This window comes from Cimex lectularius, unplaced genomic scaffold, assembly GCF_000648675.2.
Source record: "Cimex lectularius strain Harlan isolate CLEC.00 unplaced genomic scaffold, Clec_2.1 scaffold265, whole genome shotgun sequence".
Taxonomy (NCBI): Eukaryota; Metazoa; Arthropoda; class Insecta; order Hemiptera; family Cimicidae; genus Cimex; species Cimex lectularius.
In genome coordinates this window covers 414,906-434,287 of record NW_019392812.1, presented here as the reverse complement: position 1 = coordinate 434,287, position 19,382 = coordinate 414,906, and the positions used below count along the sequence as shown (strand labels likewise).

General features: G+C 35.6%; 1 protein-coding gene and 1 non-coding gene across 3 annotated transcripts in view; both read right to left on the bottom strand.

The window, feature by feature from the left end:
• The window catches only part of LOC106663233 (transcription factor Sox-8-like), a 36,125-nt gene that overhangs the window by 2,763 nt on the left and 13,980 nt on the right, over positions 1 to 19,382 (bottom strand). The window contains exons 1-2 of one of the 2 annotated variants that reach the window (XM_024228270.1): positions 8,991 to 9,144; positions 2,983 to 3,129 (exon numbers count right to left, since the gene is read on the bottom strand). In XM_024228270.1, the coding sequence (XP_024084038.1) occupies positions 2,983 to 3,129; positions 8,991 to 9,070 (227 nt within the window). In that variant the 5' untranslated portion in view covers positions 9,071 to 9,144. Of the gene's footprint in view, positions 1 to 2,982; positions 3,130 to 8,990; positions 9,145 to 19,382 lie in introns of those variants that run through there. The other variant, XM_014387914.2, reaches the window with a different exon arrangement.
• On the bottom strand, positions 1,274 to 1,347 carry Trnan-guu. The gene has a single exon. It is a non-coding gene; the product is annotated as a tRNA-Asn (tRNA).

Below are 19,382 nucleotides of genomic sequence, written 5' to 3'. Positions count from 1 at the left end.
TCACGAGCGGGATTCGAACCCACGACCTTCGGCTCAATACGCCGCTGCTCGAATCACTTGATCGTTACTTCGATCCACTCGGACATTAACCTCCCATCTCAACCTACCTTTCGAATTTCCCTACTTTTTGCCACTTTTCAATGAATTTGCCAAGAATCGAATCCTGATTTCACGACATTTTAAAAATGGCAAAAAGAAGTAAAATGTGAGATGTAGGTTGAGATGGAGAGTTGGTGACCGAGAGGATCGAAGTCAGGATAGCTCAAGTGTTAGAGCAGCGGCGTATTGAGCCGAAGATCGTGGGTTCGAATCCCGCTCGTGACACTGACTTTTTATCTGAACTAAAAACCTTAATTAAATCGTTTTTGAATGTTGTTTACACAAAAAAAGCTTTTCGCGAATTTTTTATTAGAAGGAAAATTTATGACGATAAAATTTTAAAATACCCGCCAACCGGTAGGACGCGTAACAAAAGAGGGAAGAGAGAAGAAAAAGAGAAGAAGAGCCAGACTGAATCGAGTTTTCGAAAGGGACAATTTGGACGTAAGCCGAAGATTTAAAAAACAAAAACGAACATAAGAAGAAGCCAAAAAGAAGAAAGGAAAAGCCATCAATATTTGCCTCTAAAAAAAGTATTTTTGTTGTTTTGTTACGAGATAAAAAAGTCAGTGTCACGAGCGGGATTCGAACCCACGACCTTCGGCTCAATACGCCACGCTCTAACCACGTGATCGTTACTTCGATCCACTCGGACATAACTTCCCATCTCAACCTACCTTTCGAATTTCCCTCCTTTTTGCCACTTTTCAATGAATTTGCCGAGAATCGAATCCTGATTACACGAAATTTTAAAAATGGCAAAAAAAGAGTTGGTGTCCGAGTGGATGGAAGTCACGATAGCTCAAGTGGTAGAGCAGTGGCGTATTGAGCCGAAAATCGAGGGTTCGAATCCCGCTCGTGACACTGACTTTTTATCTCAACTAAAAACCTTAATTAAATAGTTTTTGAATGTTGTTTGCACAAAAAAAGCTTTTCGCGAATTTTTTATTAGAAGGAAAATTTATGACGATAAAATTTAAAATACCCAGTAGGAGGCGTAACAACAGAGGGAAGAGAGAAGAAAAAGAGAAGAAGAACTGAATGGAGTTTTCGAAAGGGACAATTTGGACGTAAGCCGAAGATTAAAAAAACAAAAACGAACGTAAGAAGAAGCCAAATATTTCCCTCTAAAAAAAAGTATTTTTGTTGTTTTGTTACGAGATAAAAAAGTCAGTGTCACGAGCGGGATTCGAACCCACGACCTTCGGCTCAACACGCCGCACCTCTAACCACTTGAGCTATTGTGACACCTATCACAACTGTCACAATAGAGCTGCGGCAAGACAGTGACTTTTTCATTTCAACAAATACCTTACATAAAAATTATTTAATTGAAAGAAGTTATTTGGTCAGTCGGACCACGAAATATAATGGTTTTTAATATATTGTAACAAATAGGTAAATGTTTAATTTTTTAATTAAATTTTTTATAAGTCATTCACAGCATAATAAAAGTGCAGATACGTTTCTTAAATAATTTTTATCACGATTTATAATGCGATGGAGAGAGATTAAGAGAGATGGGGTGAGATTGAAAACGAAGGATGGGAAATCGAGACTGTGTGAGGTACTTTTTTTTGGTCGGGGGGTAGGACAAAAATTTGCCCACTACCCAGTTTCGTTGTTTGCTAAAGTTTCCAATTCCAGCAAATCTGTTTACCGAGGGAGTACCTACTGACGCAACAGCGACGCCGTTCAAACAGTGAGTAAATCACTTGTCGCTCGTTAACGTCTCTCGTCAGTCGTGGAGGTTCAATCTCTTCTCGGCTTGCCTATTCAATTAGCGCCCGCGAGGCCGTACGGACCGTGAGAATCCTCGTCGCCGGGCTACCGGGTTTCGCCGACTTTCGACGGATCGGATCGAATAGATAGCACAGTTGTTGACTTAGGTGGCCCGTGCCTCCTTCACCTGCCGTTTACCCAGGTGGATTGGGTCTTATCGGGCCAACACTTCCTTTCCACGTGGGAAACACTATGAGGCAAAATCGGATCAAGACCGAAAAGAAGTCCTGCATACCGCAAAGGCGAGAGTCGGCGTCCTTTTTGACGATACTGCAGCTATTCGCTTCGTCATTGATTTTTCTACAACTTGACGTCGGCTTCCGATAAGAGACGCCTACAAAACGAAAAAAAAGCGTCGTGCGATTTAAACCATGGGGACAGCCCTTGGGGCTATTGAAAAAAATCAATCTCTTTAACTTTGGCTGTATAAGCTGAGAGGTCATTCGTGCAACAAAATTGTAAATAATAACAATTAAATTTATTATTAGAAAACCATATCTACAACCTACCATATCCTTAAGTAATTAACAATGTATAACAACTCTTATCCACTCTTAATCCCCCTAAATCCCCTAACTAACTATGGTTAGTTACCTGCCGTCCCTTAATGACCGTCACTAGCTCCACCTAACCACCCTAAATATCCGCTGTCCGTTTCTAATCATACGTGATCATCCCTACACACCATTTATTTTTCACCATCCCTAATCATTGCGTAAATAATTGAACAACGTTCGTCAATATTTTTCTAGGATGAAAAATTGAATAGTAAATTAAAAGAGTTCAAGAAAATGTCTTCTTATTCTTTTCACCGAGAATAACCTCTATGGATGTTTTCATATTGAAAATGCACCGGGTCGTGGAAAATAAACGAGTCTGCACCTTGTTATCGTCCCTTTTACCGATACAGTGGAAATGGAAATGTCTAAACTGTGGAAGAAGCATTCGCCAACGACAGATAAAAATCAAACGGGTATTTGCGGCTTATCTGGATTTTTCCCGTGGGACTCATTTGCCTGCCCAAGAGTGAATCGGTCGTTGTTATCTCTTATTTGTATTGCCTTCGAAAAGGTGGGGGGAAAAAGTCAAAAATTGTCTCACCTCCAAAGTTTGCCGAGAGTCTTACTCAGCTCTGCGTTGTGCAGCTGCGGGTACTGGTCGGCCAGCTTCCTCCTGGCAGCTTGTGCCCAGACCATGAAAGCGTTCATCGGCCGTTTCACGTGCGTCTTCTTCTTGTCTGAAGTCGTCCTGGAACAAAACATTTTTAAAAAATCAAAATTTCTCAACGGCGTTTTTAAACCAGACAGTCCTAGAACCAGATAGATAATCTCTGGCCTTAATCTGTCAGGTTTTTCACCTTAACACACGGGCTGATTAGAAGCTGATAAGAAATGGCAATAAAAACAATAGATAGTCGATTTGCTTTTAATTCCATTCAAGGTTTGGCCATGATAATTTTTCAAATTATGATTTTTTTCAATTTTTCCATTATCATTTATTGTCTCCACTCAAAAAGCAGTCAATTATAAATTTAATTAAAATTCTGTAATTAACGAATTACATTTATCAGTGAGGAACGCCGGGGGATTAGAATAATTTAATTTTTCTGAAATGTTATATTTTTACATTTTGCAATCGTTTTTGAAAGAAAAAGTCGATTGCTACCAAAGCTCAAGTGATTTGATTTATAGTTTTTTTTATATGTTCTCGAACTTTGGTTGTGTGTATCGTTTATTGTTGGGTGTTTTGTTATTTATTTGTGCTGTAGTTTGTTTATCCGAATCTACGCGTTTATTGCTGTCTGTATATACGATTTATATTTTTTTTTTTTTTTTTGTATACGGGTTGGTGTGTTTGTTTGTGGCTTGTGATAGTGTTAAAATTTTCGCCAATTTTAAAAACATCGCCAGACTAGTCAAAACACAATCAGTCCCAGGCGATTACAACACAATGCAATCGGTAAAATTGAAGAATTATATTTTTTTTTAAATTGGCTTCCGACATACACGTCCCTTTGTCTGTTTCGCGCTTCCGCAGAACGAAGCGAAACTCGGCGGACCCCTTTCGTCCACGAGATAATAAATATAACGTTGCTTGAATGATGAGTATACATTTATTTATATATACATACGGATAACCTTTTACAAAGAATATAAATCACGGGTTTATAAACAATTTAAGCAGCAGATAAACAAAATTGATAAAATAACAAGTATCACAACTCATTTTTTTGCGGTGATTAGTGACAGTTAATCGATATTAATTTAGAAATCGTGAGATGCGGTCTGGTGTGATGTAGGTTTCAGAAAAACATTTTCTTTATCGTGCCAACGTTTCGATCTTTACTGAGATCATCTTCAGAGCCTGGGATTTACAAACATTGTTTACATATAACAATTACACATCAAAAATGTAATTGTTATATGTAAACAATTTGTAAATCCCAGGCTCTGAAGATGATCTCAATAAAGATCGAAACGTTGGCACGATAAAGAAAATGTTTTTCTGAAACCTACATCACACCAGACCGTATCTCACGATTTCTAAATAAATATTTTTTTATTTTATTTGCACTTCTATCTTATGGAATCTCATTATACATCATTGTTCATGTAAATTCAAAGGGCTTTTAATTCCAGCAGATTTTATTTATTTAGACGCCAAGAAAGAAAGAAAAAAATGAGGGGCGGTCAGGAAGTGGCGCTATTCCACACTTTATGTGAGTATGAAATTCCCGGTTCAAAATTTATACTTTTTACATTTTGTTTTCCAATCAACATATCATTTGTAATTCATACAGGTCCTTAAGATGACCCGAATAAAGGTCTAATCATCGCGGAAAACCAATGAAAAAGGTGTTTTTTTACATATTTTTAATCTAAGGTCATGGTTGGTATGAAAAAGGTAATGTCGCGAGCGGGATTCGAACCCACGACCTTGGGGACCGCGGTAGCCGAGTGGTTAGCATGAGAGACTCTCACGCCGCGGTCGTGGGTTCGATTCCCACCGTCGCCTCTGGCCCTTTTTTCCCGATAACCCCCAATTGAACACACAAAAATTCGTACCATGGCTAATATGCAAGATCATAAGGCCAATAAAAAAAAATAAAAAAACCCACGACCTTCGGCTCAATACCCCGCTGCTGTAACCACTTGAGCATGATAAGTGGTTGAGCCGAAGGTCGTCGGTTCGAATCCCGCTCGTGCCACTTGATTTTTCATCTCAATCAAGACCTTAGATTAAAAGTATAATTAATTAAAATAGTAACAACGACAAATATATTTATACACAACTATATTTATTGCTTATTCTATAAAATTATTGCGTTTAATTTGTGTTTAAGTGTATTAAAATTTAGATGAAAAAAATCAATATTTGGACATACATTATTTTTTTCTTGCATAATTATATTTATCTGTGAATATGTAATTTGTTTTACAAAGGGGGTAAAAAATAGATGAAAGCCTGGTAGGATGTACTGGGACATTGAAAGAATATAATAATAACAAAAACAAAATGAATATGGAGTCAGAACAATTTAGTAGCCTATAAAGCAATAATAGATCAAAAAACGCCTTCTGTCAGCGTTGGAAGATTAAAGGGAGGAGAAGACAATTCTGAGGATGAAAAAAGAGGATATCGAAAATAAAGGATTCTAATAAATTATTTTGAACTTTATCTTTTCAGAATGAGAGGAAAATTGTGCTTTCCAACCAACTCTAGAAAATTTTAGGATAGGACGAATGAAAATTTTGTACAATTTCAATGAAGAATTTGAATTATGAAAATAATTAGACTGAGTACCCAAGTCTTTGACAGAAGATAATTTGTATTGAAAAAAAAATTTATATAGAATGGGATTGGAAGAACGATTAAAGAAATTTACTGAGTATTTAATTATATTTAAATTTAACCAGTTAGGGGACCGCGGTAGCCGAGTGGTTAGCATGAGAGACTCTCACGCCGCGGTCGTGGGTTCGATTCCCACCGTCGCCTCTGGCCCTTTTTTCACAATACCCCCCCCCCCCCAATTTGAACACACATATACGAATTGTCACATGGCTAATATGCATAGTTCATAACGCCAAAACAAAACAAAAAAAAAAAATTTAACCAGTTAATTTGACATTAGAAAACTAAGTTTATCGATAGGTTGCTGCAAAAGAAATCTCGTGTTGATTGAATAGAGAGGACAATTTTAATATCATCACATGATGAACTTAAGGTCGTTTATAAAGATTAAAAATAACAAAGGGCCCAAATGTAATCCCTGTCGGACTCCAGATGTATCTGTTTTATTAATTTAAATTTAATTTAATTTAAATTATTTCTTCACTACTTTCGTGGTCCGCTTGACCAATTAATACATGACAATTAATTAAGGTTTTTAGTTGAGATGAAAAAAAGTTAATGACACGAGAGGGATTCGAACCCACGACCTTCGGCTAGATACGCCGCTGCTCCACCACCTGAGCTATCGTGACCTCGATCCACTCGGACATCAACTCCCCATCTCATAACTCATAAGGGAAAACTCATAAGGTGGGGTTGAGATGGGGAGTTGATGTCCGAGTGGATCGAGGCCACGATAGCTCAGGTGGTAGAGCAGCGGCGTATCTAGCCGAAGGTCGTGGGTTCGAATCTCTCTCGTGCCATTAACTTTTTTTTCATGTCAACTAAAAACCTTAATTAATTGTCTTAAATTATTTCTCTTTTACAATCTGAGTTCTACTGGTTATATGTAGCCAATTTAGCAAATAGCCATGTACTACAGAACATTTTAATTTAGAAACCAAAACGCAATGATCAACTGTGTCATTGCTTTGGAGAAGTCTGTGTAGACCGAGTCAACCTGAAAGAGAAAAGGTTCCTTGACCAAGAAAAAGACCCCCTCTCATTGGCGCATATTTACACATAGTCAACTCACGTCAAAAAAAATATATACGGACAGCCTACATCACAAGTTGGTCTATGCGGTCTACAGCTGTAAAAAAATGGCCATTATTTAAGAGATTATAACGTGGTACCCTGCATATATGACCAATTCTCTGAGGACATCTTAGATCCTTGTGCCCTTCTCCATATGTGATTACAGATGGTTTTGCCAAGGGTTGATGCGCTTGGTACGATATCCAGAGAAAAATGAATATAAAATACAAACTGAATCTATATTCTATCTTACAGCCAGATTGCTCCTATATGGTGTCCAAAATTATAGAACTCAGCCAGAGGCTACTAGGGCGGCAAGTCGAAAGCATCTTCTGTTGGATTGGGCCATGGAAGAGTCCAAGGCAATGAGCTTGTGGACAGCATGACAAGGCAAGCTGTGAAAAAAGGGCAAAACTTACAATCCCCCAATGGAGGAGTTCAATGGCAGTTTGAAAAAGGACGCATATGACACGTGGAATAAGCAACCAGACTCCTACTCCTCTGGTTTTACCGGGACATAAACTCAGACAGTAGTCATCAGGAGACAGTGGTCCTGTTCATTTAACTTTCCAATGCCTAAAAAAGAGTGCACTAGAAAAAACAGAATCGGGTTTGACGGAATAAATGGAACATATTTGAAGAAAATAAGGCAAGACGGGGGGGGGGTGACCTATGTTTAGTATGTGAAGAGAAGACAGCCTGGAATATCTCAAAATGTAAAAGTGTAATAATGAAAGAACGAAGATTTTGGACAGGCTGTACATAATTGGAAAGTTGATCAAGCCGTTTAATTACAAATCCGTACTGCAATTAAATGATTTAGAAGTGTAAATGCAGTTTTGGATTTTCTAACGACTACGGTCTTAAAAATCTGATCAGAAAAGTGAACATATCTGTTTTAAAAGATAATTCCCTCTCACAGTAGTTGTTTTCAACGATCCGAATTTCTAACCTAGAGATCATCATCAGGTTGAAGGAGTTTTACAACCTGATGATGTGCTGCAGGCTCGAAATCCGTATCGTTGAAAACAACTTACTGTGAGTAGGAACTGTCATTTTAAAAAGATTGTACAACACACTCACTCCACCATTTATCATTTCTAGAGAAACATATTGTCTCTTGAGCCAATTGCTAAAGAAGCAAAGGAAAAAACCCTGAACGTCATTGCATCAGGAGAATATAATTTTGATATGGCCTACTGATTGCAAAGTAGGTTACTGGTAATAAAACCTCTGGACATGAAGCCGTTCTGGAATAATTTTATAATGAAAATCACGTGATAAATTATGGCAAACACAATACGCATTTTTTGAAAATGGGACTGCAAAGAAATAGGCCTTTAATTTAGAAATGCGAGGTTTGTCACTAGTTATTCTTTTTATGTAAGGCCTTGGCTGAGATGAAAAAGGAAGTGTGACGAGTGGGATTCGAACCCACGACCTTCAGCTCAATGCGCCGCTGCTCTAACCACTTGTACCTTCGTGACTTCTATCCACTTACACCAACTCCCCAACTCAATCTACAACCGAATTTTCCCTCTTTTTTGCCATTTTGCCATCGAGCCGAAGGTCGTGGGTTCCAATCCTGCTCGTCACACTAACTTTTTCATCTCAACCAAGAAAAGAATAATTAATTGGAAAAAGTAATTTGGTCAATTAGACCTCTAAACATAAATGGAGTAATATTTGTCATTAGGTTTAAAGATAGGGGTGATGAAAGGGGATGAATCGAGGGAAAAAATGCCTGTGGTCATCAACCAAAGATTCTGCGCATTGCCTAATAACCAAGGTATGATATCAGGACTAGGGGAATTTTTCACATCTATTTTTGGTAACCTTTTAAAAATATCTTCTTTAGAAATATAATACGAATATTGGTTGATTATTAATATTGTTAATTAATATTATTATTGTAAGTATTCCAACCGAGACACGTGGACACAAGTCTATGTTATGATTTCAAGTTGGGCAAACAATATCAGAAGATTGTTTTTATATTCTTAGGCAGATATGCTAGTTTCTTTTTTTGCTTTTTTGGGCGTGAGATTTTTGTGTTTTAGACGTTCCCGGGCGTACTGCCACGAGTTCCGCGAGGCCCCTTGCCAGAACGGCCGAGGTTATTTTGAAGTGGAAAACTTTACCTCCGAGATGTTTAACAAAGTTCTTTTTGCTTGTCTTACTTGAATTCCTCTTTCCGTCTCGTCATGGTGAAAGGCGAGCCGTCCCGCGTCTGAGCCGGGTCGAGACTGACGAAAATCATCCACTCGACGACCAAAACCGTTCCTGTTTGCTTATGGCTTATCGGCACGGTAAAAGTCCGACAACAACCGATACGGCAGCCCCGCCGAGACGGATACCCTTTGTCAAAAAGAATCGGCCTTCAATCACAATCATAACGGACACTACCTTCCATCCCTTAACATGGTCATATCCAAGTCATCCGCCAACAAGGTATATCAACATATTAATCTGAACTACTATATAACAGCGGTTTTGTATAGAGTCCTTGTCGATGTTTTCTGCATGATGATAGATATGTGGTACTTTCATTTTCGATCATCCTGGTTTGGTCTGCAATAGCCATTCCGCCGTTACGCCAGGTTCAATGAAAACCATCTTTAACAAATATACCTTCTTTAACCTAAGCATCTTTTACATCAATAACAATATATTTATCCCAACTAACCAAAAACTAAGTTATCCCTAACCACGAACAACAAATCACAATTTTCTTTACCAACTAAACCACCTCATTCCGTAATAATAAAAATTAAACGTCCTTAATGAAATCGTCCAAAGGCAACAAAATGTATTCGGCTCAAACCATCATTTAGTATTTTAACGAAACTTTTCATCTCTTAACAAATAAACCGTCTCGTACAGCTAAAAACAAATTAGACATCCTTAATGAAAAAAATCTCTACAAATAAATCTTATCTTAGAGTAGCTAACAAAAAGGAATCCGTTTAAACCATCCTAGTTTTAAGAAATCATAAGAAAGAAACCATCTTTAAGGAAACTTTTCATCTCTTAACAAATAAATATCTCTACTCGCTAATTACAAATTTGTCATCTCATGTCGAACTGGCATAGGGTGACGTACTTGGTCTGTCACTACTCGCGTTTTTTTTTCCAGATATTCAAACCTGTTTCGGCATTGCGCCATCTTCAGTGAAGAACACATCATACCATAAACAAAAACTAGACATCCCTAATGAATCAAACAATAGCAACAAAAAGCATTCGTCTCAAACCATCATTTAGTTTCAAGAAATGACGAGAAAAAAACATCTTTAACGAAACTTTTCATCTGTTCACAAATAAACCATCTCAAACCGTTAAAAACAAATTAGCCAACCTTACTGAAAAAATAATCCCAACAAATAAATCTTCTCTTACAATAGCTAGCATAAAACATTCGGTTCAAACTATCATTTAGTTTCAAGAAATCATAAGAAAGAAGCCATCTTTAATGACTTTTCATCTTTTAACAAATAAACCATCTCTACTCGCTAATTACAAATTTGTAATCTCATAACGAATTGGCATCGTGTGATGTACTTGGTCTGTCACCACTCACGGTTTTTTTTTGTTTTTTTTCAGTTATTCTAACGTGTTTCGGCATTGCGCCATCTTCAGTGAAGAACACATCATACCATAAACAAAAACTAGAAACCCCTAATGAATGATGCAATAGCAACAAAAAGCATTCGTCTCAAACCATCATTTAATTTCAAGAAATCATAAAAAAAACCGCCTTTAACGACATTTTTCATTCTTTAACAAATAAATCATCTCAAACAGTTAAAAACAAATTAGCCATCCTTAATAAAAAATATTCCCTATCAAATAAATCTTTTCTTACAATTAATTGTTACAATAGCTAACAGAAAGCATTCGGTTCAAACCATAATTGATTTTCAAGAAATCTAAAAAAAAGAAGCCATCTTTAATGAAAGTTTATTTATTTAGAAATCATGAGATGCGGTCTGGTGTGATGTAGATTTGAGAAAAACATTTTCTTTATCGTGCGAACGTTTCGATCTTTATTGAGATCATCTTCAGGGCCTGTGGCAGATGATCTCAATAAAGATCGAAACGTTGGCAATAAAGAAAATGTTTTTCTCAAACCTACATCACACCAGACCGCATCTCACGATTTCTAAATAAATATCGATTAACGGTCACTAAACACCACATATTTAATGAAAGTTTTCATCTTTTAACAAATAAACCATCTCTACTCGCTAATTACAAATTTGTAATCTCATGTCGAACCGGCACAGGGTTACGTACTTGGTCTATCACCACTCGCGTTTTTTTTCCCAGTTATTCAAACCGGTTTCGGCATTGCGACATCTTCAGTAAAGAAAACATCATATCGTAAATAAAAACTAGACATCCTTAATGAATCTTACAATAGCAACAAAAAGCATTCGTCTCAAACCATCATTTAGTTTCAAGAAATTATAAGAAAAAATGTCTTTAACGAAATTTTTCATCCTTTGACAAATAAACCATCTCAAACCGTTAAAAACAAATTCGCCATCCTTAATGGAAAAATATTCCCTATCAAATAAATCATCTCTTACACAAAGCTTTCGGTTCAAACAATCATTTTCCTTCAAGAAATCTTTTAAAAAAAGCCATCTTAAGAGAAATTTTTTATGCTTTAACAAATAAACCATCTCTAGTCGCTAATTAACAATTTGTTATCTCATATCGAACTGGCACAGGGTTACGTACTTGGTCTATCTCCACTCGCGTTTTTTTTCCAGTTATTCAAACCTATTTCGGCATTGCGCCAGCTTCAGTGAGGAACAATTCATTCCGTAAATAAAAACTAGAAATCCCTAATGAATAATACAATAGCAACAAAAAGTAATCGGTTCAAACCATCATTTAGTTTCAAGAAATCGCAAGAAAGAAACCATCTTTAACGAAGCTTTTTGTACCCTTAACAAATAAACCGTCACAAACCGCTAAAAACAAATTAGTCAACCTTAATGAAAAAATAATCCCAACAAATAAATCATCTCTTGCAATAGCTAGCAGAAAGCATTCGGTTCAAACCATCATTTAGTTTCAAGAAATCATAAGAAAGAAGCCATCTTTAATGAAAGTTTTCATCTTTTAACAAATAAACCATCTCTACTCGCTAAATACAAATTTGTATTCTCATATCGAACTGGCATAGGGTTACGTACTTGGTCTGTCACCACTCGCGTTTTTGTTTTGCAGTTATTCAAACCAGTTTCGGTATTGCGCCATCTTCAGTGAGGAACAACTCAAATCAATCATCAATAGCTAACACAAAGCATTCGGTTCAAACAATCATTTTCTTTCAAGAAATCTTTTTAAAAAAACCATCTTTAGCGAAATTTTTTATGCTTTAACAAATAAATCATCCCTACTCGCTAATTACAATTTTGTAATCTCATGTTGAACCGGCACAGGGTTAAGTACTTGGTCTGTCACCATTGGCTTTTTTTCTTTTTTTTTTCCTAGTTATTCAAACCAGTTTCGGCATTGCGCCATCTTCAGTGAGGAACAATTCATTCCGTAAATAAAAACTAGAAATCCCTAATGAATAATACAATAGCAACAAACAGTAATCGGTTCAAACCATCATTTAGTTTCAATAAATCGCAAGAAAGAAACCATCTTTAACGAAGCTTTTTTTCTGTTAACAAATAAACCGTCTCATACCGCTAAAAACAAATTAGCCAACCTTAATGAAAAAATAATCCCAACAAATAAATCATCTCTTGCAATAGCTAGCATAAAGCATTCGGTTCAAACCATCATTTAGTTTCATGAAATCATAAGATAGAAACCATCTTTAATGAAAGTTTTCATCTTTTAACAAATAAACCATCTCTACTGGTTAATTACAAATTTGTATTCTCATATCGAATTGGCATAGGGTTACGTACTTGGACTGTCACCACTCGTGTTTTTTTTTGTTTTTTTTTTCAGTTATTCCAACGTGTTAAGGAATTGTGCCATCTTCAGTGAAGACCAATTCATACCATTCATACTGTCAACAAAAATTAGACATTCCTAATGAATCACACAATAGCAACAAAAAGCATTCGTCTCAAACATTTAGTTTCAAGAAATCGTAAGAAAAAAACGTCTTTAACGAAATTTGTCATCCTTTAACAAATAAACCATCTCAAACCGCCAGAAACAAATTAGCCAACCTTAATGAAAAAATAATCCCAACAAATAAATCCTCTCTTACTATGGCCAACAAAAAGAATTCGGTTCCAATCATCATTTAGTTTCATGAAATCACAAGAAAGAAACCATCTTTAATTAAATTTTTCATCCTTTAACAAATAAACCATCTCTACTCGCTAATTACAAATTTGTAATCTCTCTCACCACTCTCGCGTTTTTTTTCCTGTTATTCAAATGTGTTTCGGCATTGCGCCATTTTCAGTAAAGAAAACATCATATTGTAAATAAAAACTATCCTTAATGAATCTTACAATAGCAACAAAAAACATTCGTCTAAAACCATCATTTAGTTTCAAGAAATTACGAGAAAAAAACCCATCTTTAACGAAACTTTTTATCTGTTCACAAATAAACTACCTCTAATCGCTAATTACAAATTTGTCACCCATACAAATAAACTATCTCCAACCACTAATAACAAATTAGCCGTCCTTAATGATAAAAAGAAACCATCTTAAACCGCTAAAAACTAATTAGCCATCCATATTGAAAAAATATCCCTAACAATGGCAAAAAAAAGCTTCCGGTTCAAACCATCATTTAATTTTAAGAAATCTCATTAAAGAAACCATCTCTAATCGTTAATTACAAATTTGTCTTTCCTAATAAATAAACCATTTCAAACCAATAATAAATTAACCATCCTTAAAGGAAAAATAATCCCAACAAATAAATCATCTCCTGAAATGGCTAACAAAAAGCATGCGGTTCAAACCATCGTTTAGTTTTAAGAAATCACAAAAAAAAAAACATCTTTAAGGAAACTTTTCATTTCTTAACAAATAAACCGTCTTTAATAGCTAATTACAAATTTTTCATCCCTAATAAATTAACCACTGTCCCCTGGTAAAAAAAAAACACTACGGAATGTAAACATGCTTTAGAAATAAACTACGTAAAAGAATTCAATCATTTTAAAAAAAATAAACTATTTAACAAATAAACCACCTGTAATCACCCAAAACAAATAAACCATTTCTAACCGTGGATTAAACAATCACGGCCTGAACCCATCAACAAATAAAGCTTTTTGTAATAAATAAACCACCACTAACAAAGATAGTAAACAAATGAAAACAAACCTTAACAAATAACCCATCATTAGCGAACTTGCCATTCATTGCAAATAGCACATCTCTAATCTACCCTTTAAACAAAACCAAAACCATCACGATGTCCACCGAGCAAATAAACCCTGCCTAAAAAAACCATATAACAAAAAAAGACTAACGCCAGTACCCATCCAGACCAAATAAACCATATCAAACAAAACAAACCACGCCAAAAATACACACAGGTGGGAAGCTCGACTATTTCTTATACGAAACTGGGCGGATCATTTTCAATCGTATCTTATTTTTCCTAAAAAAAAAAATGTCCACTTGCCAAAACTGTCTTTGGCACACCGATTCGCCAGTCGTGTTATTTAACGACGCGGATTATTTTCCTAGGGTTAATTTAACGATGATTTAGCCATTAGGTCAATAAAATGAATTCTCTTTCAGAGGTGTTATGCCATAGAAAGAATCGAATTTAACAGTTTTTTGTAAATTTGAATTCGGAATTTTCAGGGTTGTTTCGTATTTCACATGTCTTATTTTAAACGCGGCGTACGCGTAACAGATTGTATTTGGCGATTAGATAACAGCTGGTTGGTTTTTAATTAAAACGAAATCGGTTCGATTATCGTCGTTTTTGGTCCTGTTAGGAGAGGGAAAAGTAGAAAACCAGGTATGACGCATAGGAAAAGCGATAAGGAAAAAGAAGCGACTGGAAAAAAATAGAAAATCACGAGAACAAGTGGTCTATTATTGAAAACCCGGAGATAAGGGTGCACCTGCACGCATGTCTTAAACGAATAGAAAAAGATTAAAAGCCGAGATAAGAAAACTGACCCGATGAATCAGGCGACGAAGAATTCGATGGGGAGCCCTATTGTCGTGGACGATCCGGTAGAAATAGGAAAGATAAGCTCCGATAAGCGCTTGATCCGCGGATTAACGAACCAAATCATCCGCAAATAGTCATCATCATCGAGGTGGCGGTTGGACGGTGGATAAATCGGCTGGGTCAAACCGGGACGGTGGAGCCAATTGGAACCGTTTTCCCTGGGGACGGGCCAGATGAGTCCTCCATCTGGGAAATCTTGGGATGCAGAATGAACGTCATGTCCGTTTCTTTTTTCATTTTTTAAAAACCTGTGAATTATCCCTAGTCGGTAGGGATGTCAATGCACATTTTTATGGTGTGAAGGGAAAAAAGAGACAAATAATACTACAAAGGGCCTTCGTCAACCTTCATCACTGGGTGCGCGTAGCGATGAGGGATGTCGGACCTCTGCCCCTCCTGGTCAGTTTCGGACATCCTCTCTGGTTAAATTGATAAATAAAAAATCAATTAAAAAATATATACAATTAAATATCGTGCCTGCAAAAATATCCAATTCTAATAGTCTTATTGGCACCAAACAATCAACCTCAAAAGTCTAAAATCAAGATAGAAAAGAGGATCATCAATTACAGATAACACATTTAATTCTTAATCTAAAACAAGGATAAAGGATTTTTCTATATTTACTTTTTACAGAATTTAAAATCCTATTCAGTCTCGTTTGAATTCTGAAGGAATAAACTGTTTAGATTTCATCTTTGTTTTCTTAATTACAATTTTTGAACTTAAAAATGCCACTGCTGAGGATGTTGCGCTTGGTATGGCAGTTATTGATGATGGACGTTCCATCAAGTATGCGGCTATTGCCATCGGAGTTCCCTAAACTCTGCGAGATGCCGTTAGACGTTTTCGAGAAACTCGGTCCTACCATAGAAGTTCTGGTTGCCCTAGGGTAACTGAACAACAGAATGACCGTTTTTTATCTTAAAGAATCTTGCGAAACCGTTGTTAAAAAAAAAACTGTTGTTCCAGGGATTCACCAGCTCCAGGAAGTTGGGGGTGTCCAAATTGAACGCACTGCTCAGAAGAAGATCAAGTAAGAGGAGTAGAATTGACCAGAACGTAGTTACACGTCTCCCTTTTGCTCGAGAACACAGCCATTGGTCTTTGGACGATTGGTCTGCTGTACTTTTCACAGATGAGTGGAGATTTGCTCTGCGATCTCCAGATAGGCGTGGAAGAGAGTAAAGAAGGCGAAATGAAATGTACTAAGCCTGTAATTTTTCCCAAGGCAATCTTTTCAACGTAGCTCAGTGATGGTGTAAGCGGGAATTTCATTGGAGAGTCGCACAGATTTGGGTCTTGTTCGGGAGGGTGTGTGGTGTGGTTGAAATGTGGATGAAATTTGGGAACATCGTGCATTGCCTATCCTAGATGAAATCAGCAACAATCCTATTCTCATGCACGATAATGCCCGTCCATATGTTGCTCGCATAGTACAAACGTACCTTCAACAGCATAACCTCAGGGTCTTAGCCTGACCAGCCCGTTCTCCAGATTTGAACCCTATGGAACATTTATGGGATAACCTCAAAAGACGAATAAGAACTCGTCCATCCACCATGATACAATCCACCATCTTGAAAGGACTCTTCGTGAAGAATGGGCTAACCTTCAGCAAATAGACATTTCCAGGCGGGTAGAAATTAGGCAGAGGTATCTTCGAGATGTAATTAAGGCAAGAGGAGGAAATACGCAATATTGAAATGTTAATTAAAATCTAATTAAAGCAAATTTTATCTGTCCTTTTTTTTCATTTTCCTTAGCACTGTACATTTTTTTAAAACTTTTTTAGATAGGCTCAATTATTAAACGTTAAGAAACTTTGATTAATATAAAGTGTGTTCGGCTACTCGTGTTACGGACTTTGCCAATAGATTCTACATTCAAAATGGAATCAAAAAGTCCCAGTCAACTATGTTCGAATCTCAAGAGTTTCGGAGTTATTCCTTTCTTTCTTATTTTTTTAAATTTCACCACCTTGCTTGAAATAAACAATGAGACCTGCAAAAATAAAAGGTTTAAAACAAATCCTTTGATAGTATTGAAAACTACGTTAAATTTCCAATAAGATGTCATCAATACTAAACTTATAAACGTTGGTGGAATAAACGTTTAGTAGCCAAAACTGAAAAATAATTCTTCTTTCAATGTTAAAAATATTACTGTCGTGATTCTAAACTACTATTTCCAAACCTAGAGAACAGCAAATTTCAGAAAACGAATTCTATTTAATAGCCTTTTTAGTGATGTAATTGCTTTTTTAATTACTTTTTTCAAAGATGAAGAAATTGATGAAGAAAAGGTAAAAACCGTGGTTGACGAATTTCCTTGAGTTTTTTTTATTTTTTATTATTATTAATCTTTCCACCTTATCAATCCGTCAACCACGGTTTTTACCTTTCCTTCATCAATTTCTTCATCTTTGAAAAAAGTAATTAAAAAAAGCAATTACATCACTAAAAAGGCTATTAAATAGAATTCGTTTTCTGAAATTTGCTGGTCTCTAGGTTTGGAAATAGTAGTTTAAAATCGCCATAGTAAGTTTTTCAACTTTGAAAAAAGATTCACTAATTTCGTGGTCCACTTGACCAATTAATTAAGGTTTTTAGTCGAGATAAAAAAGTCAATGGCACGAGCGGGATTCGAACCCACGATCTTCGGCTTGATACGCCGCTGCTCTACCACTTGAGCTATCGTGACCTCGGACACTCGGACACCAACTTCCCATCTCAACCACACCTTTTGAATTTTCCCTCCTTTTTGCCATTTTTCAAATTTTTTAATCTCAACTAAAAACCTTAATTAATTGGAAGATATTAATTGGTCAAGAGGAACACGAAACTAGTGAATTTAATTTTTTATTTTTATTACCTAAGTCCCCCTCTACTTCCTATAAGGAAACTTGATCAGGGAAAAATTACTTATTCATATTTAAAATAACAGGAATAGCAATAATAAACTAAATAACAATATAAGGATATATTTATTCAATAAAATAAATCTTATTATGTACAAAAAAAGAAGGAAAATACTAAATTGAAGAGTAGAACTCAAAACTGACATACGTGCATGTATAAATAAGCCAATTTTTGGTAACGCTAATGATAAAAAAATTAATAACTAAAATTAGGAATACTGTAAAATATTATACTTTTCATAGGTTTGAATAAAAAATAAAGAACATGTTTCTTAATTGAGACAATATCAAAAATATACAAATTTTTATATACTATATGTATATATATTTTTATGTACAGTTGCTTAATGTTTTTTAAAAATATAAATTTGTGGGGCGGATTTTTATTGTGTGGATATTTTTTTTTTTTTTTTTTTTTATTCGAGCAACAAGGCACATAGTGAAGATTTGAGCGGTTTCTTTCTCACATGAACGATAATTATAGAAAGATAGAAAAAAGCTAGAAAAAACTGTTAATAAATAGTATCGATTAAACTTGTTAGAATCAAAAAATCTATATTGGTTTTACTTAATTTTTTACAATTAATTAAGGTTTTTAGTTGAGATAAAAATGTCAATGGCAGGAGCGGGATTCGAACCCACGATCTTCGGCTTCATACGCCGCTGCTGTACCACTTGAGCTATCGTGACCTCGATCCACTTGGACACCAACTTCCCATCTCAACCGCACCTTTTGAATTTTCCCTTATTTTTGCCATTTTTCATGCTGAAATTTTAATTTAATTTTTATTTGACAAAAGAATTATTTTTTGAAGTTCTGGCTACTAAAATGCTTATTTCACCACTGTTTACAAGTTTAATATTAATGAAATCTTATTGGAAATTTAACGTAGTTTTCAATAGTATCAACGGATTTTTCCAAAACCTTTCTGTTTTGCAGTTATCATTGTTTATTTGAAGTAAGGTCGTGAATTCTTAAAAAATCAGAAAAAGGGGAAGAACGCCGAAACTGTTGAGATTCGGAGCAGTGTTAATTAGGACTTTTTGATTATATTTTAAATTTAGAATCTACTGGCAAAGTTTGTAACAGGAGTAGCCTGAATAAAAATTAATAGAAATCAATCAGTGTATAATATTTATCAAATTACAACCACCGGCTATGGCCGTTCAAAATCTGTAAGGATAGTACAGAAAGAAAAATGTTCTCTATTTTTAGTGGGACAGGTTTAAGTTTTTTAGCTTTAAAAGTAATAATTAATTTAAAAGTAATCTGTAATATATTCTTTGCGTGGTCTTGTTTTTTTTTTCTTCAATGCAAATGTATGCACTTTTTATGCTAATGGAGATAAATGACGGAAAGACGCCATGCGTTCGGCATTTTAAAAGAAACCACCTCCGGGAGGATTTTTTAGAATTATTATTGTTATTTACACCTAAAAATTTCGTTATAATAAGT